Consider the following 18,775-nt stretch of genomic DNA (forward strand, 5'->3'; position numbering starts at 1 on the left):
GGGACATGGAGATTCTGGTACATTCTCTCTGAGTGGTTATTCAAATCCTTCTCTTCGCACATCCCTGTCCACCCTCCTCCTCCTCTGCATCTCCCGTGGGAGCAGGCCAGAGACAGGTGGTCACTGGGAGACAGGGGAGCAGTCAGGCATAAGCAATAAGGCTATCAGATACTCCCATCCACAGCAGCAGCACAATTAGACCTGTGAATCCACAGTGAGCTAACGGCAACGCCTGCTGCAGGCCCCGTCACATATCACACATCTATTACAAACTGCTGCACACAAACACTTCTTCAGCCCTGACACTGCATCTCATTATGCACAAAAGTGATGAAGTCTTGCAGAGCAGACAGGAGGAACTTAACTCAAGAGTCACACTGAACTCTACCTCAGTCTGTGGTCACATTTTAACAGAAAAGAAATAAGACTACAGCTTGCATGTGATGTGTAATAGCATCAGAAATGAAACAAACTGCAGCAACAGGAAACAGTCTAGATCCTGTGAACACAACTGAGTCAGTTATACCCCCAGTTATAAGAAGCTAACTCTGCTCCTGATAGCTAATTACTCATCAAAACTACCCCTTAAGATAATGCCTGTGTATATACACACACTATGCAACAAGCTTGTCTGCTGTGCCTGTGGCTCTGACTGGGATGTCTATGGAGAAGATGCAGCGGCAGCGCAGACCATGGGAGTGACGCATTGCAGGTACAAACACACCAATCAGAGAGCGCGATTTCTTTCAGCTACGTCTTGTGCCCCATCACAGAGTAGCAGAAAGTATTCATACGCCGTTATGTAGACCGACAGCGATACGGACAATAATCTTTAATATTAATGATGAAGCCTTCCTAGTAGCCGTATATGGGTACATCAGTTGTTGATTGATTATTTTTGTTGAAATACGCCGCTCCAAAAGCGCTTTAAATATAAATTGAGTGAGTGAGGAGAGGGAAGCTGGCGGAGGGATACTGGAAAGGGGAGGAGTTTAGGATAGCCGTTAAAGGCGAGTCCAGTTGCCTCTGTGTCAGTGTGTTCATTGAGTGTTAGTGGACTGAGGCGTCACTTTGGCTTTTATTTGATACGGATTTTGCCGTGAAACAGCCACCACATCTTCATCCAAATGGTAAGAAAAAACTCACTCAATTTCCTTTTTAGTTCAGGATAAGTTCACCTTACTGTGTTATTTAATAATGTACGCAGAACAGGCGTATCTGAATCCGCGCGCTCTAACGTGAACTACCGCAGTGTGTCCGACTCTAACTACAGATCTCTGGTTGCTAGGTAATGCTAGCTTGTTCCACTGAGCTAACGCTGGTGTGGATAAATACAACAGCACCTGCGTTCAAGTAGTGCAGTTTTACACAGCGTTACATTACTTACCTACACGGTGGGTTTTATCGTTACGTTAATGTTGGGTGCGGTGAATTGTGGATCCGTCCCTCTAAATAAGATTAGGACTACGTGTAAACCGACGGATTCTGTATGAATGTTATAGTTCTGTCAAAGGGTTGTTCGACAGAGCCAGTGTTATGTCGAATATTGCTACCCATCGAGACCGGTAGCTAGCTAACTTTAGCGCATGCAAGCTAACGCTTACCGCCAAATTGTATGCCACCCCCCCTAACATTATTTAGCAATGCACAATTTAGACCTAAAGTTAAACAGACAACATTACAGAAAGCTGATCAACAAATGTAAACTTTGAGCCATGCATAAAGGAGTTAATGAAGTAGAACATGTCAAATAATTTTAGATCGGTCAAAATACACATGAAAAACAATTATAAACGCACAATTTAGTGTACTTCCGGGTGTTGATCAAACATACTTTTTCTCTTTCTCAATCAGGGCCAGGGAGTTATAAAGTGAGTTAAATACAGCCAAAAAAGGTTAAAGGACGATTTGGAGCCTAAAAACCTTAGGTTATGAATGCAAAATGTCCATAGACGGCTTGCATTTTAAAGGGGGAGGGAGGGGGGGACGTGTACGATGTTAGCACAAGTGCCAGGTTATAAATCCATTCATTGTGTATGGCACAGTTGGCGTCATCTTTTCATCTCCAAACTTTATTGAAAATATTTGTGTGCTCAACAAAACTGTATGCAAAGATTATGAATCTTTACATCAATCAATAATAAAATGAGTCCAAGGTGTACTCTTTTTATGTCTGATAAATGCAAAGTGGACACAAATGGTTGTACAGTAAAACATCTGGATCACATGTTTTACATGATACAAGAACATCTGGTTTGGTGTTTAAATTAGGGCCAAGCAACAAATGTAATTTTCTAATGGAGCAGCAATATTGGTTGATTTCATACATCATTTAATTTAGGAAAGTTTGTCTTTTTATCTGAACCTTGTTAAAATTGTGTGCCTACTTTGATATTTATAACCCACTTATTAATAATCAATATGACTGGATACTTAAATTATCAATCTACCAATGTCATATTTTTCAAACTGAAGTTTTTTTAGTACTATGTGAACGTGTACCTATCATGGGTAACATAGTTGAAATGTCTGAATTAGATGATGTACTGAAAGATGACATGTAAGGGGTCAGAAAGAGGCGGTTCTCAACATGACTTGATTACTTATAAGGTCAGGAATCTCACCGCTGAAGTGTAAAGATGTGTTTGCATCTTTCTTATTAAAATGGGGGCCCTGACACTGAGGCCCGTCATAATTCTGAAGGATATTGTATTTGTGTAAAGGGAAAAGAGCTAATTCTGATTATTTGCTATTAATTGCTCCCTTTTTTCTTTTTAAGGCTGATCAACTTACAGAGGAGCAAATTGCCGGTAAGAAGTCTCTCCTTCCTTCCGCATGTCTCGCAGAGCCGTCTGCGTTATGGATCCTTGCAGTGGATTTACACTTTTGCCTTTTAAGGCATTCCACAGGGCGGCCTACTGGTCATAAAAGAGGAATGAATGAAACGGCTGTTGCTGGCTGGCTCTGCAGTGCAGAAGAACTCCCTCATGAAAGACTTTGCATTTCCTCGGTTTCCGTGTAATAAATGATGTAATCTTGGAGGGTGGTGTGTTCTGATGTTAGCAGTCACCTTTTCCATACTGTGCATGAAGTGTCCTTTGCACTGGGTGTGTTCTTATTAGATTCAATTCTTACAGAACAATTGCAGTTCAAGTCATGCCCAGTGAGATGGTATCTGAGATGAGATGTTCATGTTGTAATGTGAAGAATGCAGAAGGAGTGTCTCTGGAGGCGATACTGCCAGTATATGCTGACGGTTGCATTCTGTAACATGTATGTTGTCTGAAATGAGGTACAGTTGTAGTGGTTAGCTTAAATATCTTGAGCTCGTGTCTCAGCTTTCACAATATGCTGATTGAAGTTTACATTACACGGAGTCAGCTTTTAAAGGGGAACCCTCACTAGAGTTTCTGCTGGCATGTAGTTTTTCTTTTTAATAGGACTGTATGCTACATGTTGTGCACAATAAGTGACAGCGTCGATGCTGGTTTGGAAAGGCTCAACCCCCCCCCTTCAGTGCATGCAGAACACAGGCTTTACAAAGAGGGTGTTGCCCTGTGTGTTTGACCCTGCAAATGGTGGGGCAGGTTGTGTTTTTTATGATGCTGACAAGCTGCTGCATGCCACTCCACATTGCCCATTGGCCTCATCACACTTGATGAGCGTGTCATCATCCTCATCCCTCACGGCTCCACCGACCCACACAGGCTGTCATTCTGGCTGCTCGTGCTCGCTGTCCTTGTTTAGCCACAAACGACTCCAGTTGGAAGTGAAAACAGAAGTGTTTGGTCAGCCTGCTGGAGCTAGTTTATACCTGAAACATGAGTGATGTAATCCCTTAAATGTCATGGGCTAATTCAGGGCTTATGTTGTGTAAATGTGGGCTATGTATGGTGGGCTGATGGCATCAACATGATGATTTAATGGATATTCTTCAGAGATTTTGGCCTCTGCAGTGTTGGTTATAAAGCATCGTCATACTGTTCTGCCATTGTTCATTTGCATACATTTGTAACTTGCCTGCTTCCCTAATCAAGCACCTCCACCTCTTTCTGCAGAGTTCAAGGAGGCGTTCTCGCTCTTTGACAAAGATGGAGACGGTACCATCACCACCAAAGAGCTGGGCACAGTCATGCGCTCTCTGGGCCAGAACCCCACAGAGGCCGAGCTGCAGGACATGATCAATGAGGTGGATGCTGATGGTGAGAGCTCAGTCTGGCAGCTACACACACTCTCATTCATACATACACACTGTGGATGCACTGGATGGTAATCCCTTGTTGTCTGTCTGCTGTCTCCAGGTAATGGAACGATAGACTTCCCAGAGTTTCTGACCATGATGGCCCGGAAGATGAAGGACACAGACAGCGAGGAGGAGATCAGAGAAGCATTCCGCGTCTTTGACAAGGTACACTCTCTGTCTACACACACATTCATGCACAAACACACTCGTACTGCAGTTACTAACTGATTGCTGATTGCTGTTCAGGATGGTAATGGATACATCAGTGCTGCTGAGCTGCGCCATGTGATGACAAACCTGGGGGAGAAGTTGACTGACGAGGAGGTGGACGAGATGATCAGAGAAGCAGACATTGACGGAGACGGACAGGTCAACTATGAAGGTTTGTACTTTTTGTATTTTCTGATTTGAATCCCCCCTGCCTCGTTCATCAGACACTAAGTCCTCCATTTTTTTTTTTTCTCCCCTCTCTTCCCTGCAGAATTCGTACAAATGATGACGGCGAAGTGAAGGCCTTGTACAGATTTCGTATATAAATAATTTGCCTTTTTTTCTTTGTGTAATTTATCTGTAAAATCTTAATAGCCCCCTTCGTCCCGCCCCCTCTGCTGTCCAAAGGAACTGCATGTAAACTGCATAGGCTCTTGTCCCCATGTCCCTTTCTTTTGCTGTCATGGTGTTTTGGAGTGACAGAACGGTCATACAACCAGAAGCCTGCGGAGGCCCCTGGGAGCCGGAGAACTTCGAATCTTCCCGTCTTGTGTGCTCGGGGCCCCTCCACGCATGGCGACATTGGAAACCTGTCAGCTGGTTGTCACTTGGCAACACTGTTGGCATGGAAACAATGTAGAGGAGTTTAAACTCTGCATGGACTATGGACAAAGTATATATGGAAATCTCTCAGCATTGCACTACTGCAAAAAAATGACACGGGTGTATCTCCTAGGTACTCGTACAAACTCTTTTTGTATCTGCTGTTCTATATCAGAAAACGACTAATCTTACCATGCTTTTTAATGTTTTACTCACTTTTACTTTTCTTTCTTTTCTCTTTTTTCTTTTTTTTAATGACCACTGGTCATGCCTCAAATAATCCATTCCAAGTTGTATATTTTTGTTTTCCAATAAAATTTACAATCTACCCGGATTTGAAAATTGTCTTGTTTTCTCAGTTCTAATGGATCCTTGAGTTTGTATGCCCTGTAATAATTCCCATTTTTGTATTGAGGACAGGATGCTCCATTTTTGATAGGATCTTTTTTTTCTCTCTTCTTTTTCTTGTTGCTTAGAATACACATGAAATGTTTACCATTTGAAATAAAGTGTCCCCTGTTATTTCCCCAAAGCACTGAGGAGCATCAGCCAATGCCTCTTAATGTTCAGATAAGCTCAGATCGAATCTGTATTGTCATTGAAATAAAAGCACCGAGTGGGATCAAAGGCTTCTATTTTAAAGTGCACACGATGGTCCTCGACTTTAATTAGCCTTGTTCTGTCCAGCTCCCCCCACTGACTGCACGGGCCGCGTGTTGTCTGCTGCTGATGGCACCATTTAGAAGCTGCCTCATGTCTTATTTGGCGTTGATGCGGTGCAGGAGATTGAGCGTACATCAGAAACATGGTGTAAATAGAGGTGTACCTGTTCTGTTTTTTTGTTAATTTCTGATTATTGAGTTTGTTACAGTAGCTTGCAGAGATACTAAGTTTGTTATTTTGATGAATGACAAAAATAAAGCTCTATTGTGGACCTCTGATTTGGCTCCTGTGTGGTTTTAATGTCGGCTGCTTTGAAACACTGCCCTGTGAGACCAGTTTGTGGAGCCAATTTAGGGGGCAAATCCCTAAATTGATTTTTTTTTTTTTTTTTAAAGCTGTGATGGGTTCTGACTTTGTGTTCAGTAGTGAGGGTTGTTTTTCGCCTGTCCAGTCATGCATGTCATTCAGAGCTCCCTGTGGATGAACATTTAAACCTTTTAGAGCACAGGCAAAGTGCACTTAAGTTAAAACATAAAGGACTGTGATGCAAAGTTACTTTAAAATAAGCAGATCATCTCCCTCAGAGTCTGCACAGGAACAAGTTCAACTCTTTAAGAGCTGCACCAAGAAGGGAACAACACAACCCGCAACAGTTTCAGGTGTGAACTGATGACACAAGTGGCTCACATGTCGACAAAACTAATTATCGCCAGGCTCGGAAAAACTCTCACAGTGGGAAGTGCAATCACAGTTATTTAAAAAAGCTGTTAATGGCACAGAACATGTCTAAAAAAAAATTTAAAAAAAGAAGCAGACTGTAAAGGTAAAGAGCGATGTAGAGTACGGTGTGATTCCTCATCCCAGGTCATATGACACTTCCTTAACAAGCAATGTAAACATGAGTTCTTTCCCTATTCGTACCATGTGTTCTGTTGCCTAGCAACCAGGTTGAAAGTTGTGCTTTCGCTCCCACTGTGAGATTCTCACTTCAGGTGATGGTCGTTAGTTTTGCTGTACATGAACATAAAAAGAGAGTGGTTTTGTGTGTGTGCCACATGAAGTAAGAAACTTCACACTTATGATATGTATAAAAAAAACTTTCACATTTCATGAAGAAATGCATACTCTGCATGCAAACAAACCTCACAAGCTGCTTCATTCTGCTTTTACACAGTTTCTTTTTAAAATGCACCTTGTAGATTTATTCAGCCTGTGGAGGTGTGACAGGCTGTGATGACTGCAATGTAGTCCTTGATTTGGATTAGGGTTATCAGTGTCCACTCAAAGTTCTTGTTTTTGTTATTCTCAGAGTCTGACAACATGACACAGAGAGAGAGAGAGACCATTTTTGTTAAGGAGGGAGATGGGTTTAAAAAAAGAAGAAACAGCTGTTTCATCACTCTCCTCAAAGGCACCAGACTCCACAAAAACACTCATTATGCTTTTAAGAACACAGGAGTCCCTGATCTCCTGCTGCCTCGAAAAACACCTGTTTTGTGTAATGAAGTGTTGTACAGTTACTGTGCTGGAGTCTGTTTTTTATAAAAGTGTTATTAAACCAAATGTTTCAGATTCAGATTTTTTTTTTGCCCCACAAGGGGAAATGTGAGCACACAGAGGACAAGAAACACTAGGACAACATCACCATAATATCAAAGTTAAAAAATCAATCAACACACCATAAATATAAAACATCGCAATAAAATCAGTCAATAGCTCACACCAAGATGGGAATTCCTGCCAAGTTATTAAATTGGACATATTATAAAAAATCCACTTATACCCATATTTGGGTAACCTGAGTGTCTACTGACCCACAAAATGTGAAATAAACCCATCCAGGGAAAAATGCTCTGTTTCAAATTTGCTCTCCTTGTGATGCCACAGTGGGATTCGGGGGAAAAAAATACCCTCCCCTCTCCTGATATCTCCACCCATGGACTCCACCCCCAGACTAGAACAAAACTTTTGCACAGGTCTGCCATTTTTTATCCTCGCTAGTGAAGGAGTGATGTCTACGGGGAAAACTCAGGGGGGGCTCATTGCATTTAAAGAGACAAACACACCAAAACGGAGCGTTCTGAGAGAGCTGGTTTATACAGGGTCACAAACCTCCTCTGGTGCTTGATTCATGTTATATTTTGACCAAAGCACAGCACAGATGTTTCATTTAGACCACAGGGGGACTGTTTGAAAAGGGGGAAAAGGGGGATAATATGTCCTCTTTAAAGTGCAAAGTGGAGGTGTGCAACTGTGCAGTTCAAGTCCAAGAAGAGCAACTACAGGGCTAATTGTTATTTAATATATTAATTGCACTGGGTACAAATGAGACCTGGAGTCTTTAAGTCTTCCTCACAGGAGCTCTACAACGACGACCTGAGGGCGAAAGGTCAAACTCACTGTGGAGATGTTTCCTCTCAAACTAAAAGGTCTATCTCAGTACAGAACCTCTCTGTAGAGTTGCTAAGAATAACAATCTGAGCCGGTCAGAGACAAAAACTATAACTTCTAGTGCAGTGTTTTTCAAAGTGGGGGTCCTGACCCCCTGAGGGGTCGCGAGGGGGCGCTACTGGGGTCACGGAAACTTGGAAGGAACAGGGTAGGAAATGTAACAAAAAATTCAACTAATACATTTTAACATACTGTATGTCTCATTAGAGTTTATTAAAGGCAGGGTTGGTCATTTCCTCCAGATCCACTTTTTAAGATTTTAGTTGATATTGTCTTTAGGTCCTGACAGAAATTAATCATGTTCTCTGAAAAAAGAACAAAGAAAATCCGTCACCTGTATCAGTTGTAAGCCTGTAAAAACTTCGACCAATGTCTGCCACGAGGTACCAGTCAGATGAACCAATCAGACGCCTCCCTGTCTCCCTGCTCGTTCTCTACCTCTTGCATGCTCTAGCTCACACTCAGCGCGTCAGCGATTTTATACTGAGTTTACTTACCGCTGAATGAGACATGAGACGACGTAGTTTCTACACAATGCAAGAGATGAGCTGAGGTCCACTTCTGGAGCATGTAAGTGAGGGGGCGTGGCTTTTGAGGGAGCACAGAGGGGAGGGGGTGGGTGCAGACGGAGCACTGAGGGAATGCTACTTTCAAAATCATGCTAGTTTTGGAAAATTACCAACCCTGCCTTTAATAAACAATTAATAATGTATTTGCTGATTTATTTCATTTTTTCTTCTGTCATAAACTGTTTCAGTAATCCTAAGAAATGGCCTGGTGTGCTTTTCCATTTTAAGAGAAGGTAGGTAGCTATTTTTTAATGGTACCACAAGTCTCTGATGGATGTCACCGATATCAGAGTTGCTGCTCGATGCTGATTGGCTAAGATGTTGTGTCATCTTTAAATTGAAAAGATTGGCAGGCACTACCAACATATTGCCTGTTAGTTCACTGCAAGTTAAACAGAGTGCATTACTTTCCTATGGCCCTGTCTTATGAAATAGATGTGCAATGTTTGTATTTACAGTTTGAAGTGCAAACAAAAGAAAGTATGCTCCCAGCAGCCTTCTGCAAAAAAAACCTAGTCGTTGGGTTTAACATAAGTCCCACCTCTGAATGGCAAATAGCCACAGTTTAGCATTTTTAAGATTCTTGGGGGGGGCACCTGGGCTGGCCAATCAGATTTCTAGGGGGGCCCATGCCACCCCTGGCCACCCCTCTGGACACACCCCTGAACCCTAGGGACCCCTCAGAGGTTCGGGAACCCTACTTTGAAACACATTGCACTATAAACATTTTCATCCTTTTGAACCTAATAGTAATTTACACACCTCAATATGTAACAGTAAGATGCAGGTTTATTGATAAATGCCTTCAAACTTCTAAGTTTCATTATTTTTTGAATCTCAGGGAGTCCCTATATCACCCACCCTGCACCTTCCAGATATTTAGAAGAATCAGACATGGACGTATTGGCTTGTAATTAGCATTTCAATGCTAACTTTGATCTGTACCTTCAAATAATAATCATAGTAGCCCTTCAAATGTCACACGCTGGTGCATGATGATGAGGATTAAGTAAGTAGCGGCACCATGTACACAGTGTTCCTCGGTGCTGGCTTACCATTGTGTCTCAGTCTCATTCAAACTGGTCGGGGAGTCTAAATTTAGCCCTCCACCAGGCCGGCTTGTTGAAAAATTGATCGATAGTGGAGTCGCTGCTATAGTAACAGTCACAGTTTTAATGGTGGTCAGGTGTCACCGGATCTCCAGCCAAGCAGATAGTGAAGGAGAGAGCCGGCTGCGGCCACATGGAAAAACAGAGCCATCTGTAGAGGCACTGACATGTCCAGGGGCGGTAATAGAACAGATAAGGTAAGGCTTCTCAAAGCCTGAGTAACTGTGTGTGTGTGTGTGTGTGTGTATGTGTGCTTAATGAGGACGAGACACGAGGAGATGCATCAACACATCGTTGGCACAGCAATGTCATCACAGCAGTGTGTGTGTGTGTGTGTGTGTGTGCTTCTTATCTGCAGGCCGATGACAAGGTGGAGCGGTGTGTCCGTGGGAGCTGGTGGCTAGGAACACTGAAAGTAGGTGTCACGCTGCAGGATGACTCCGGTGTGTAAACTCTGCAGAACAACAACACACACTTTTCAGAACGATTAAAAGACGACACGACGAGCATGTGTTCAGAAGATTTCCCGTTAATGGATTTTCTTACATCGAGCTCTCTCATTATTTCTATCTGCCAGAAATAGCTTCAAACACTCACACTACACTGAATCAAGCCCCTCAGTGCCTCACAGTGCATGCTGGGTAATAATGCACAGACCTAATTAATTATCAGGTTATCTTAATGTGATCCCAGCTCTCACGCTTCATTGTTAAGCAGCAGCCGTCGTCTTTCTATGAATGGATATAAATATATATATATATATAGAGAGAGAGAGCTGACAGTGGACCAGGTGGCAGAACAATACGTCTTTGTATGTGAACAGCAAGCGAAGCTTTGAATTCATATGAGACAGTCGACTATTTTGAGTCAAGAGGCAAAAGCTTTGACGGAGAGATTTGGCTCCCATGCTGCTCCTGCCCAAAGATAGAGAGGCCTCAAGTTAAAAGTTGTCATATGAAAATGTATCATAACTAATAAAAGCATGTGGTTGTGCTGTTGGACTCGAAATCGGTCTTGGTCTCGTGACCACTTTTTGAAGGAGAACTCGTCACAGAATCAAAAGCATTTTCACTCGGTCTTGTCTCTCAGACTGGGCAGACTTCGGATATCAAATCAGGACCGGTCAAGATCACCACTGATTGGCTTCTTTTTTTAAATCATTACTGAGATTAGAAGGAAAACACCTCTTTCTAAAAGAACAAATAACTTCAATTCATTCCTAGTTTGATTTTTGTCCTCCAGTTACGTCCGCGACCTTTCTGGTGTTACAGTCCAAGTTAGGGACACAAGATGATGATTATTCACTGATATTTACGGTCTTGGTCTTGATCCTTAAATGTCTTGGTATTGTCTTAATCTCGGGGCACTCTGGTCTTGGGTATGTCTTGGTCTTGGTTATGGTCATGGAGTGCAACACTAGCACCAGAATAAATATTTTAAAATGTGTATTTCATATTTTAACTACTTAAAACAGTTCACCTCTGTTTGTGTTTGTGTTGCTTTGGTTGAATTTGCTCTTTAATGTTCAGTACGAACATGCTAGCAACAAAAGGGTTAATTAAGCACTCAAGTCTGCTCAATATCGGACCAACCTATACCAAGATGGTGGCTGAAAAATCCAAAATTCGAGCAGGAACTTAAATGTTATCATGTGGGTTGTGCACTGATTTTACACCGTTATGACCTCACAAAGGTACTCAGAGCGCTGTTAGCTTTAAGCAACGTTATAAAGGGATTCAGTTGGCAGGTTTTGGCGCCCAACAAAAGGTCCCTGAGTAAAAAAACACATAGCCAGCTTAGTGTAGGCCTTGCACCTTACTGTTTGGCGGAGCTCTGACCTGTATGTAACATCCTGTCCAATATTTCCTCGAGTACGGCTTCTTGCTCGCTCACTCTCTCTCTTTCTCTTGTTAGCTTCATCCGTCTCCGTCCTCTTCCTCTCTTCCTTCTTCTATCAAACAGTACAGAGACGGGCTAACTGGCTGCTTGTTAGCTGAAGTCTGCTGTGTGAACTAGTGCCGTAAAGCTGTACACATTTCTTGCAAAAAAAACTGCAGCCTGCGTCTAAAGTTCAAAGTTCCAAGTGTCTGAAAGCCGGCGACCGGGGCGCAAAACAAATAACTTTATCAAAGATTTACAGATACATCCATTGCACCATGCCACAAGTCGCCAAACTTCACCCCTCTCAAATTCTCCCAGGACACTCCCAACCCAGGCCTCTATCACATCCGTGACTTCCTGGAAGAAGCTGAGCTGAACCCGGTGAGGAAGACGTACGGCTTTAAAAGCGTGGGGAGGAAAGCTCAAACTCTGGGTGTGCGTAAGGGGGATCTGCTTCTGCCAGGAGCGTACGACTACATCGACTCCATCCAGGAAGTTCTGACAAACCGGGCATCGTACTCTTTCAAGAACTGCCCGCGGCCGGACATCGTCACACTGGGAATCAGGGACAAGGTAGGGTTCAGACATCTGACCATGTTGAAGGGAATGTTCTGGGAAATATATCTATTTGCTGACAGTGTCTTCTTGGTGGACAAAGATGTTTGCTATGTAACACACCACACACACATAAAAAGGCGGCTCATGGTGACACTGACATTTAAATCTGAACTCTTCTTTGTCTGTCTCCCCTGTGCCAGCATATAAACACTTCACCCTGCGACTACAATGTGACTGAGAAAACGGTGGAGAAGACTCCCTGCAAGTAAGAGCTCGACAAACAGCCTCTCTTTAACTCTCCCATCACAGCCGAGCAGACAAACTGTGAATCATCTCTTCATCGCTGAACCCTCCCTCCCTCCCTCCCTCCTCATCTCCGTCCCTCCCTCGTCTCCTCTCAGCTCAAAGATGGAGGAGCAGCAATCAGCATCCTCCTCTCTCGTTGTCTCTTCTCTGATCATGCTCGGCCTGATTTATTTTTCTCTCCTTGAACTCTTCCAGTCAACCCCCCCCCCCCCCTCTTTCTTTTCTCTCCTCTTCTCGCAGGCATGTGATGTTTCGCTCGACTGTGCAGCGGATCAGCTTTCCACCTGTAAGTATCCAGTCACCAAGACTAGTTATTAGGACCATTCAGTGTTTCCATTGCCCACATAAAGGCTTCATTACAATGCACTTTCAATGGGTTTTGGTTACAAGCCGTGCCCTAATGTGTTCCTGTATGTCCTGTGCAGGAGCTAGTTATGACAACCACAAGGCTCAGAGAAAACTGATCCCACAGGGTGTCTGATGGTATCATCTGAGGGGCCCGTTATGGCCCCGTGCTGGCTGACCAGGCAGCTGTGGTTCATGTTGCAGAGTGTCGCAGCCTTCGCCCTGTGTCCGTGCGGGTAGCTGATGGATATTTGAGCCGTCCTGGCAGCTGCTGAGTGTTGACAGAGAAGGAAAGGCGCTAAGAAATCCCGAGGGTGTTATTACTGCAGAGTTGGGAGCAGTTTTCTGCTGTTAGTGGTGTCACTATTGTCAAAGGTTAAGCAGCCAACAAATCCCGCAGCGAAGTTAACTGGAAGCTCAGCTCGTTCAGACAGCTGGCCTGACGGGACATTAGCAGATCATAAATGAGGAGACTTAATGGTTTACAGTGGCAGCTCCTGGTCCGTCCTCAGACGCTCCCAGAAAAAAATAAAAATGACACAGATTTCTTCTCATACAAAGAAAATCCTCCAGTGATATTTGGATGTTTGGGAACATTTCTTTTTTTTCTGATTTGACTTAATTTCTCCGTCCCCAGGCCACTGTGTGTCCCAGACTTACATGTTGTGCTTTTTTGCTAAATCGTCTGCACGTGCTGCACTGAAGGAACAAATCCTCCCCTGAGATTCAAGCGAATTAAAGTCATAATCCCCGCACATTTCCATATGAATACACGTCTTCCTCTCTCAGCACACAAGCGATTCAGCTTTTAAATACGGCATGAAGACTGGCTGTTCAAACACCTGCTGCCTCACCAGCAGCTCGGCTCAAAGCTCGTCTGTCCACATGGAGATATCTCGACAACTGCTGGACGGATTACAGTGAAACTCTGTGCAGACTTTCATGGTGCACTGACGATGAGTCCCACTGACTTTGGTGATCCTTTGAGATTAAAAGTGAATACAATAGTCACAATAGCTTTTTGAAGAGTCCCCAGAGGATGACCCTCTTCCTGACGTTTCCACTTGCAGCTCCAGCAGCTCCAAGTTTTCTGATATTCTGTGAAATATCTCAACAACTTGGATAGGATTGGAAAATCTTTATTGTGTCCAAGGAGCAATTTGGTTTGCAACAATGGCAATACACATCCTAAAAACAGCACAAACAGCATGCTGGATGTGAGTGAGATAAGGGACACAAAGACCAACAGTCAATAGTATAAGTGTCCTGACAACAGGGCCTAAAGCTTATTAAGAAACCCAACTTCTGATGGGACAAACGACCTCAGATATCTGTTCGACTTGACCCTCCTAACATGAGTGAACCTCCTCCCTGTCGGCAGAAGTCTTAACTATGCATGCAGAAGGTGCTTAGGGTCTTCAGAGATGACCTTTGCCCTCTGAGTGTCTCTTATTGGAAACACAGCCAAGATCGTTCCAAGTCAACGGCGACAATCTTTCTGCAAAGTTTAAATTGAGCGCAGTGTTAGTTCTGGAGAGTCACGCTCTCCTATCATGCCAGAGCTTCGGTAACAGCTGATCTCACACAGGCCTCATCAGCTGATTTGCTTCAAAGCATCCTATTGGCCAAATAGTACTTGTGCCGCCTTATTTAAACTGCTCCAGCCTGTCTACTTGCCGCTCCCTTTGCAAGCGCGCATTTGCCTGCCTAAGGCCTCGTGTCCACCTGGCGTTTTTTTTTCCGGGCAGAAAAGCACTGGCTGTACACTCAGGAGTGTCTGCATGAAGTGTTCGTGCTCTGAGAAGAAAAGTGCTGCACGTCTGTCCTGTCTCTATGACAACAGTTTGTTTAAAACGGCCGCTGCTCTGTTACTTTTTATTGCATGTTTTAGATTTGAGATCGTTTTTTACCCGATCAGACACGAAGCAAAGAGGATGTGAGTACAAGATACGATCTGTAGCAGGCTAAAATACATTTTGGAAAGAGCGCCCGTGATGTCAACAGCGCCTTTCTGAAAAGTTGAAAGATTTTCAACTTGAGCACATGGAGTGGCCACACAAAAACGGCAGAGCACTGGGCGCTGCACTTTTCATCCAGGCGGCTGCTTTCTGCTACGAACGATCTCTACTCATTTAAAACAACTGGAACAAGAAGCTGGCGCTGAGAAAAAAACGCTAGGTGGACACGGGTCCTTTCTTGTAGCAGTACAGTCAGTCGAATATTACGCCAACGTTGGAGTTAGCACCAGAAGCAAAATGGTGTTGTATGCGTGACAGAACGATGTTGTTTTGTTAACATGTGACACTTTTTTGGCCTCCACAACGCCATAACCGCAGAGTCAAATCACACAGTGTGCCACCAATATAAAGGCGCTGTTTGGTTCAGTGTCAAAGGCAGAATAAAGGCGGAGCTTCGAGATATTGAGGAATCTCTGTGTATAAAGAGCTACACTCTCCCTCACAGGAGTTTTCAGTGAGTGAAAGTTACCTTCAGGAGAACAGGAGGAAAATAGGCCAGCTGCTTCACACACACATACACACACGTTTCACTGCTGTCCACCAGCTCCTTTAAAACACACCTGCATTAGCACCTCTATTAGCATCAGCGAGCTCGCGGGCTGATGGCGGAGGATCAAGTGACACGGATCAAATGGCGTGCAATGTTAGAAACTGTCTGAGGAGCTGAGAGAGGAAACCTTAATGTCAGAATCAGAGAGCAGCTGAAAATAAAAGACTGGTGCTGCGTTCAGGGACAGAGGGACAGTTTTATGTCTGAGGATGAGGAGGGTGGAGGGGGGGCGATGCTATTTCTGCCCGGCACGCCGCTGGTGGTGACCAGTATGTGTGTTATTGGGTAAGAGGAAAGGAGAAGTGAAAGGCAACGAAACAGGAGGAGAGAAAGTGTTTAACCCCTAAATAAGGATCACATAGTCCAAAAAAAAAAAACACAACGAACCAAAATTAAGACATTAAATCAAAAAGGTCCTCAAAATCTACAACTTGAATCTTTAACGTTATAACTTGTGCGTCTGTGGCTCAGTGGGAGAGTTAGTCATCTCTCAAACAGAAGGTCAGGGGTTCGATCTCCAGCAACAACACAGTTTCATTAACGGACAGTTTTAATGAAGATCGTGAAGGTAAAAAGCAAATGGAGGGAGAAAAAGAGACGTGCTCACACCAACGATAACTGCTAGCCTTTAAATACAATACGATGAGGCTAAGTCAGATATTTACAACAGAGTATCAGGTTCATCTTTTTTTTTTTTTGGGGGGGGGGGGGGGCTTTTTGTGTCTTTAATGGAGAGATAGGACAGTGGATAGAGTTGGAAATCAGGGAGAGAGAGAGTGGGGAATGACATGCGGGAAAGGAGCCACAGGTGGGATGCGAGCCTGGACCGCCCGCTTGGAGGATTACACCCTCCATACATGGGGCGCGCGCACTAACCACTGCGCCACCAGCGCCCCGAGTATTAGGGCCATCTTAAAGAAAAAAATATCTAAAATTTCGAGATTAAACTTGTAAATTTACAAGAATAAAATCATAAATGTACGATGATGAAAGTAGAACTCTACTAGTCTTTTCCTCCCAGTCAGTGTGGGTCTTTCTTCAGTTTCTTGCAGTATCTTTTCAGGGTCCTGATATTTTTCTGACAAAGTGAAGACGATGATGTGCCAAAAGCATGTGTAGTTTCATATCTGCATAAGAAAATCCCCGACACAACTATTGGATATTTGTTTCTGTTATGTTGTTAAGTGTCTGCCTTGTTATAGTGTCTCATGTGCAGAGCCAGTTTGTGTCCTGTTACAGATAAACAGGTTGAAGTGAAAACTTCTCTTGGACTAACTGGGTTTTACCGACTACACAAGGAAGTAGTCTATTTCCTTCTAAGTGAAACCTTTACTAAAGTATAACAAGATGCTCCACGTTTTTGAAAACCTATAGGAGGCTGCTTTTCTGCTATAGACTAAAATAACAACTTTAATCTCAGAAATCTACAAGTTTAATTTCAAAATTTTAGATTTTTCTTTTCTTTAACTTGTTCCTAATCCTCCGGCGTAGAAATTCAATCCATCAGTAAGTAATATGTTTTGTCTCTGTGTTTCACAGAAGGAGGGTCCGGCTCCGTGTCAGTATGATCCACAGTCCAGACCCTCGAGAGGCGTCACGTCCTGCTTCAGATCCAGATTACCTCGGCTCCACTTTGAGCACTCAGTGAGTTCAGCACTTCACCGTTAGCTTCATCTCCTCTATGCTGTAGATACTAACAGGTTTTCAAACACTAAGTGCAGCTTGTGTCTGTCATTAACTCAAGAAACTCAAGACTGTGAAGTTTCAGTTTCTGTTTGATAACCTGGATCTCGATGACGGCAGCTTAGTGTCTCTGTGGTCGATTTTACTATCGACTGAATAACGTTTTGATTATTATGTCCCCATTTAAAGGTCACAGTTTTACAAAACAGGATCTGGTAAATAATGCTTCAAATGAAGAAAGAAGTAAAGATTAAGGCCACGTTTACAAGAAATGAATACTCTGAAAACAGAATCGTTATTCTTTTTCATTTTTAAAAGGCGTCCATGTTCAGACGATACACAACCACCGTGCACACAGATCCGCGGAAAACAATTAAAAACACTATAGTATACATGCCAGGACAATAGTTGGCGGTGTGTCTTTGATAAAACACATGGCTGATGCACAACCAGGAAGGGGCGGGACTTCTACTGTCGACTTTATCAACAACAATGGCAAAGGAGAAATTAATCTGACTCGCACATTCAAGGGTTCAATTTGTAGAGCTGCTGATGCCAGGACACGATTCCTTTCTGTTGTTTTCATGTTTTTCGAGCAAAATTTCATTGAATTAAACGAATATGAAGAATACCTTACGGTCACTGTGGAGGAATGCAGAAGTGATTTGAGCCAACTTTTGTAACCAAGCAGTAAGCAGAGATGAGAAGCGTTGCTTGAACATAAAAAGCTGTTACTGGACGCAGACCTGAAACTAATCTGAAGTGTTCAACAGAACACTCCTGGACCGGGCGCCTACGAGCCCAGCTGGAAGTTGGGCGACCGTCTGAGCAAAGACGCCACCTCAGATCCGTCATTCAGCCTCTTCTTCCGCAACCTCTAGTGTGGACTTCATTTCCCACAATGCCTTGTTTCCAGCTCCTCATCCTCACCACTATGTAACATGAGCCGTATTCGATTAAAGGTAAAATGTGGAAGAGAAATATGCATTCCAGGTTTTTATTAATTACTTTTTTATTTATATACTTTGACTAATTGTTGTGGAAATTTCCGAGTCTGTTGGGGCCGTAGTCAAAAATCGAATGGGGCGCCCTCCACCCAGCGTTCATCACCATCATGTCTGCCAGTTCCTGCTTAGACGCTTACTCCTCTCCCTCTTTTTACCCCTCCTATAAACGAATAATTCCTCTTCATTTTCCTTTGTTGACTTTTAATGACAAACTTTGGTTTTCACATCGCTACAGAGCATCAAGATCAAGTGCTGTCAGATGGGGCCCCCTTAGGGAGGTCTCCTACTGTCATTTGCACATTTTGTACCACTGCTTTGGTTTTAAAGTTTGTCAGCCCTTAGGGGCCCCCTCTACTGGGCTGGGGCCCCAAGCTGTTGCCTGCCTTGCCTGTTGACAAACAAAACCTCTTTGCAACAATCCATTTAAAATCACAGGTCAGAACTTAAAGACATTTTTAAAGTCCCTTTGGTGATAAAGTTAAAGTCCCTTACAATCAGGCAGAGGAGTTTACGTTGTATAACACATTTGTGCAATGTAGACAGCGTGCAAGAGGTAACCTGCCTTTTTTGATAACTTAA

General features: G+C 43.4%; 2 protein-coding genes across 2 annotated transcripts; both read left to right on the forward strand.

Annotated features, from left to right (window-relative positions):
* Positions 1-985: 985 nt before the first annotated feature.
* calm2a (calmodulin 2a (phosphorylase kinase, delta)) lies at positions 986-5,997 on the forward strand. The gene is made up of 6 exons (XM_061040681.1): positions 986-1,130; positions 2,780-2,810; positions 4,059-4,202; positions 4,302-4,408; positions 4,490-4,625; positions 4,725-5,997. The coding sequence occupies exons 1-6, from the start codon at positions 1,128-1,130 to the stop codon at positions 4,751-4,753; spliced, it is 450 nt and encodes a 149-aa protein (XP_060896664.1). The 5' UTR covers positions 986-1,127; the 3' UTR covers positions 4,754-5,997.
* A 3,804-nt stretch (positions 5,998-9,801) lies between these two features.
* Positions 9,802-18,380, forward strand: stpg4 (sperm-tail PG-rich repeat containing 4). The gene is made up of 7 exons (XM_061040987.1): positions 9,802-10,045; positions 10,207-10,263; positions 12,048-12,302; positions 12,488-12,552; positions 12,834-12,879; positions 17,046-17,150; positions 17,963-18,380. The coding sequence occupies exons 1-7, from the start codon at positions 10,016-10,018 to the stop codon at positions 18,068-18,070; spliced, it is 666 nt and encodes a 221-aa protein (XP_060896970.1). The 5' UTR covers positions 9,802-10,015; the 3' UTR covers positions 18,071-18,380.
* The last annotated feature ends 395 nt before the right edge of the window (positions 18,381-18,775 follow it).

The sequence above is a fragment of the Labrus mixtus genome, chromosome 6, assembly GCF_963584025.1.
Source record: "Labrus mixtus chromosome 6, fLabMix1.1, whole genome shotgun sequence".
Lineage (NCBI taxonomy): Eukaryota > Metazoa > Chordata > Actinopteri > Labriformes > Labridae > Labrus > Labrus mixtus.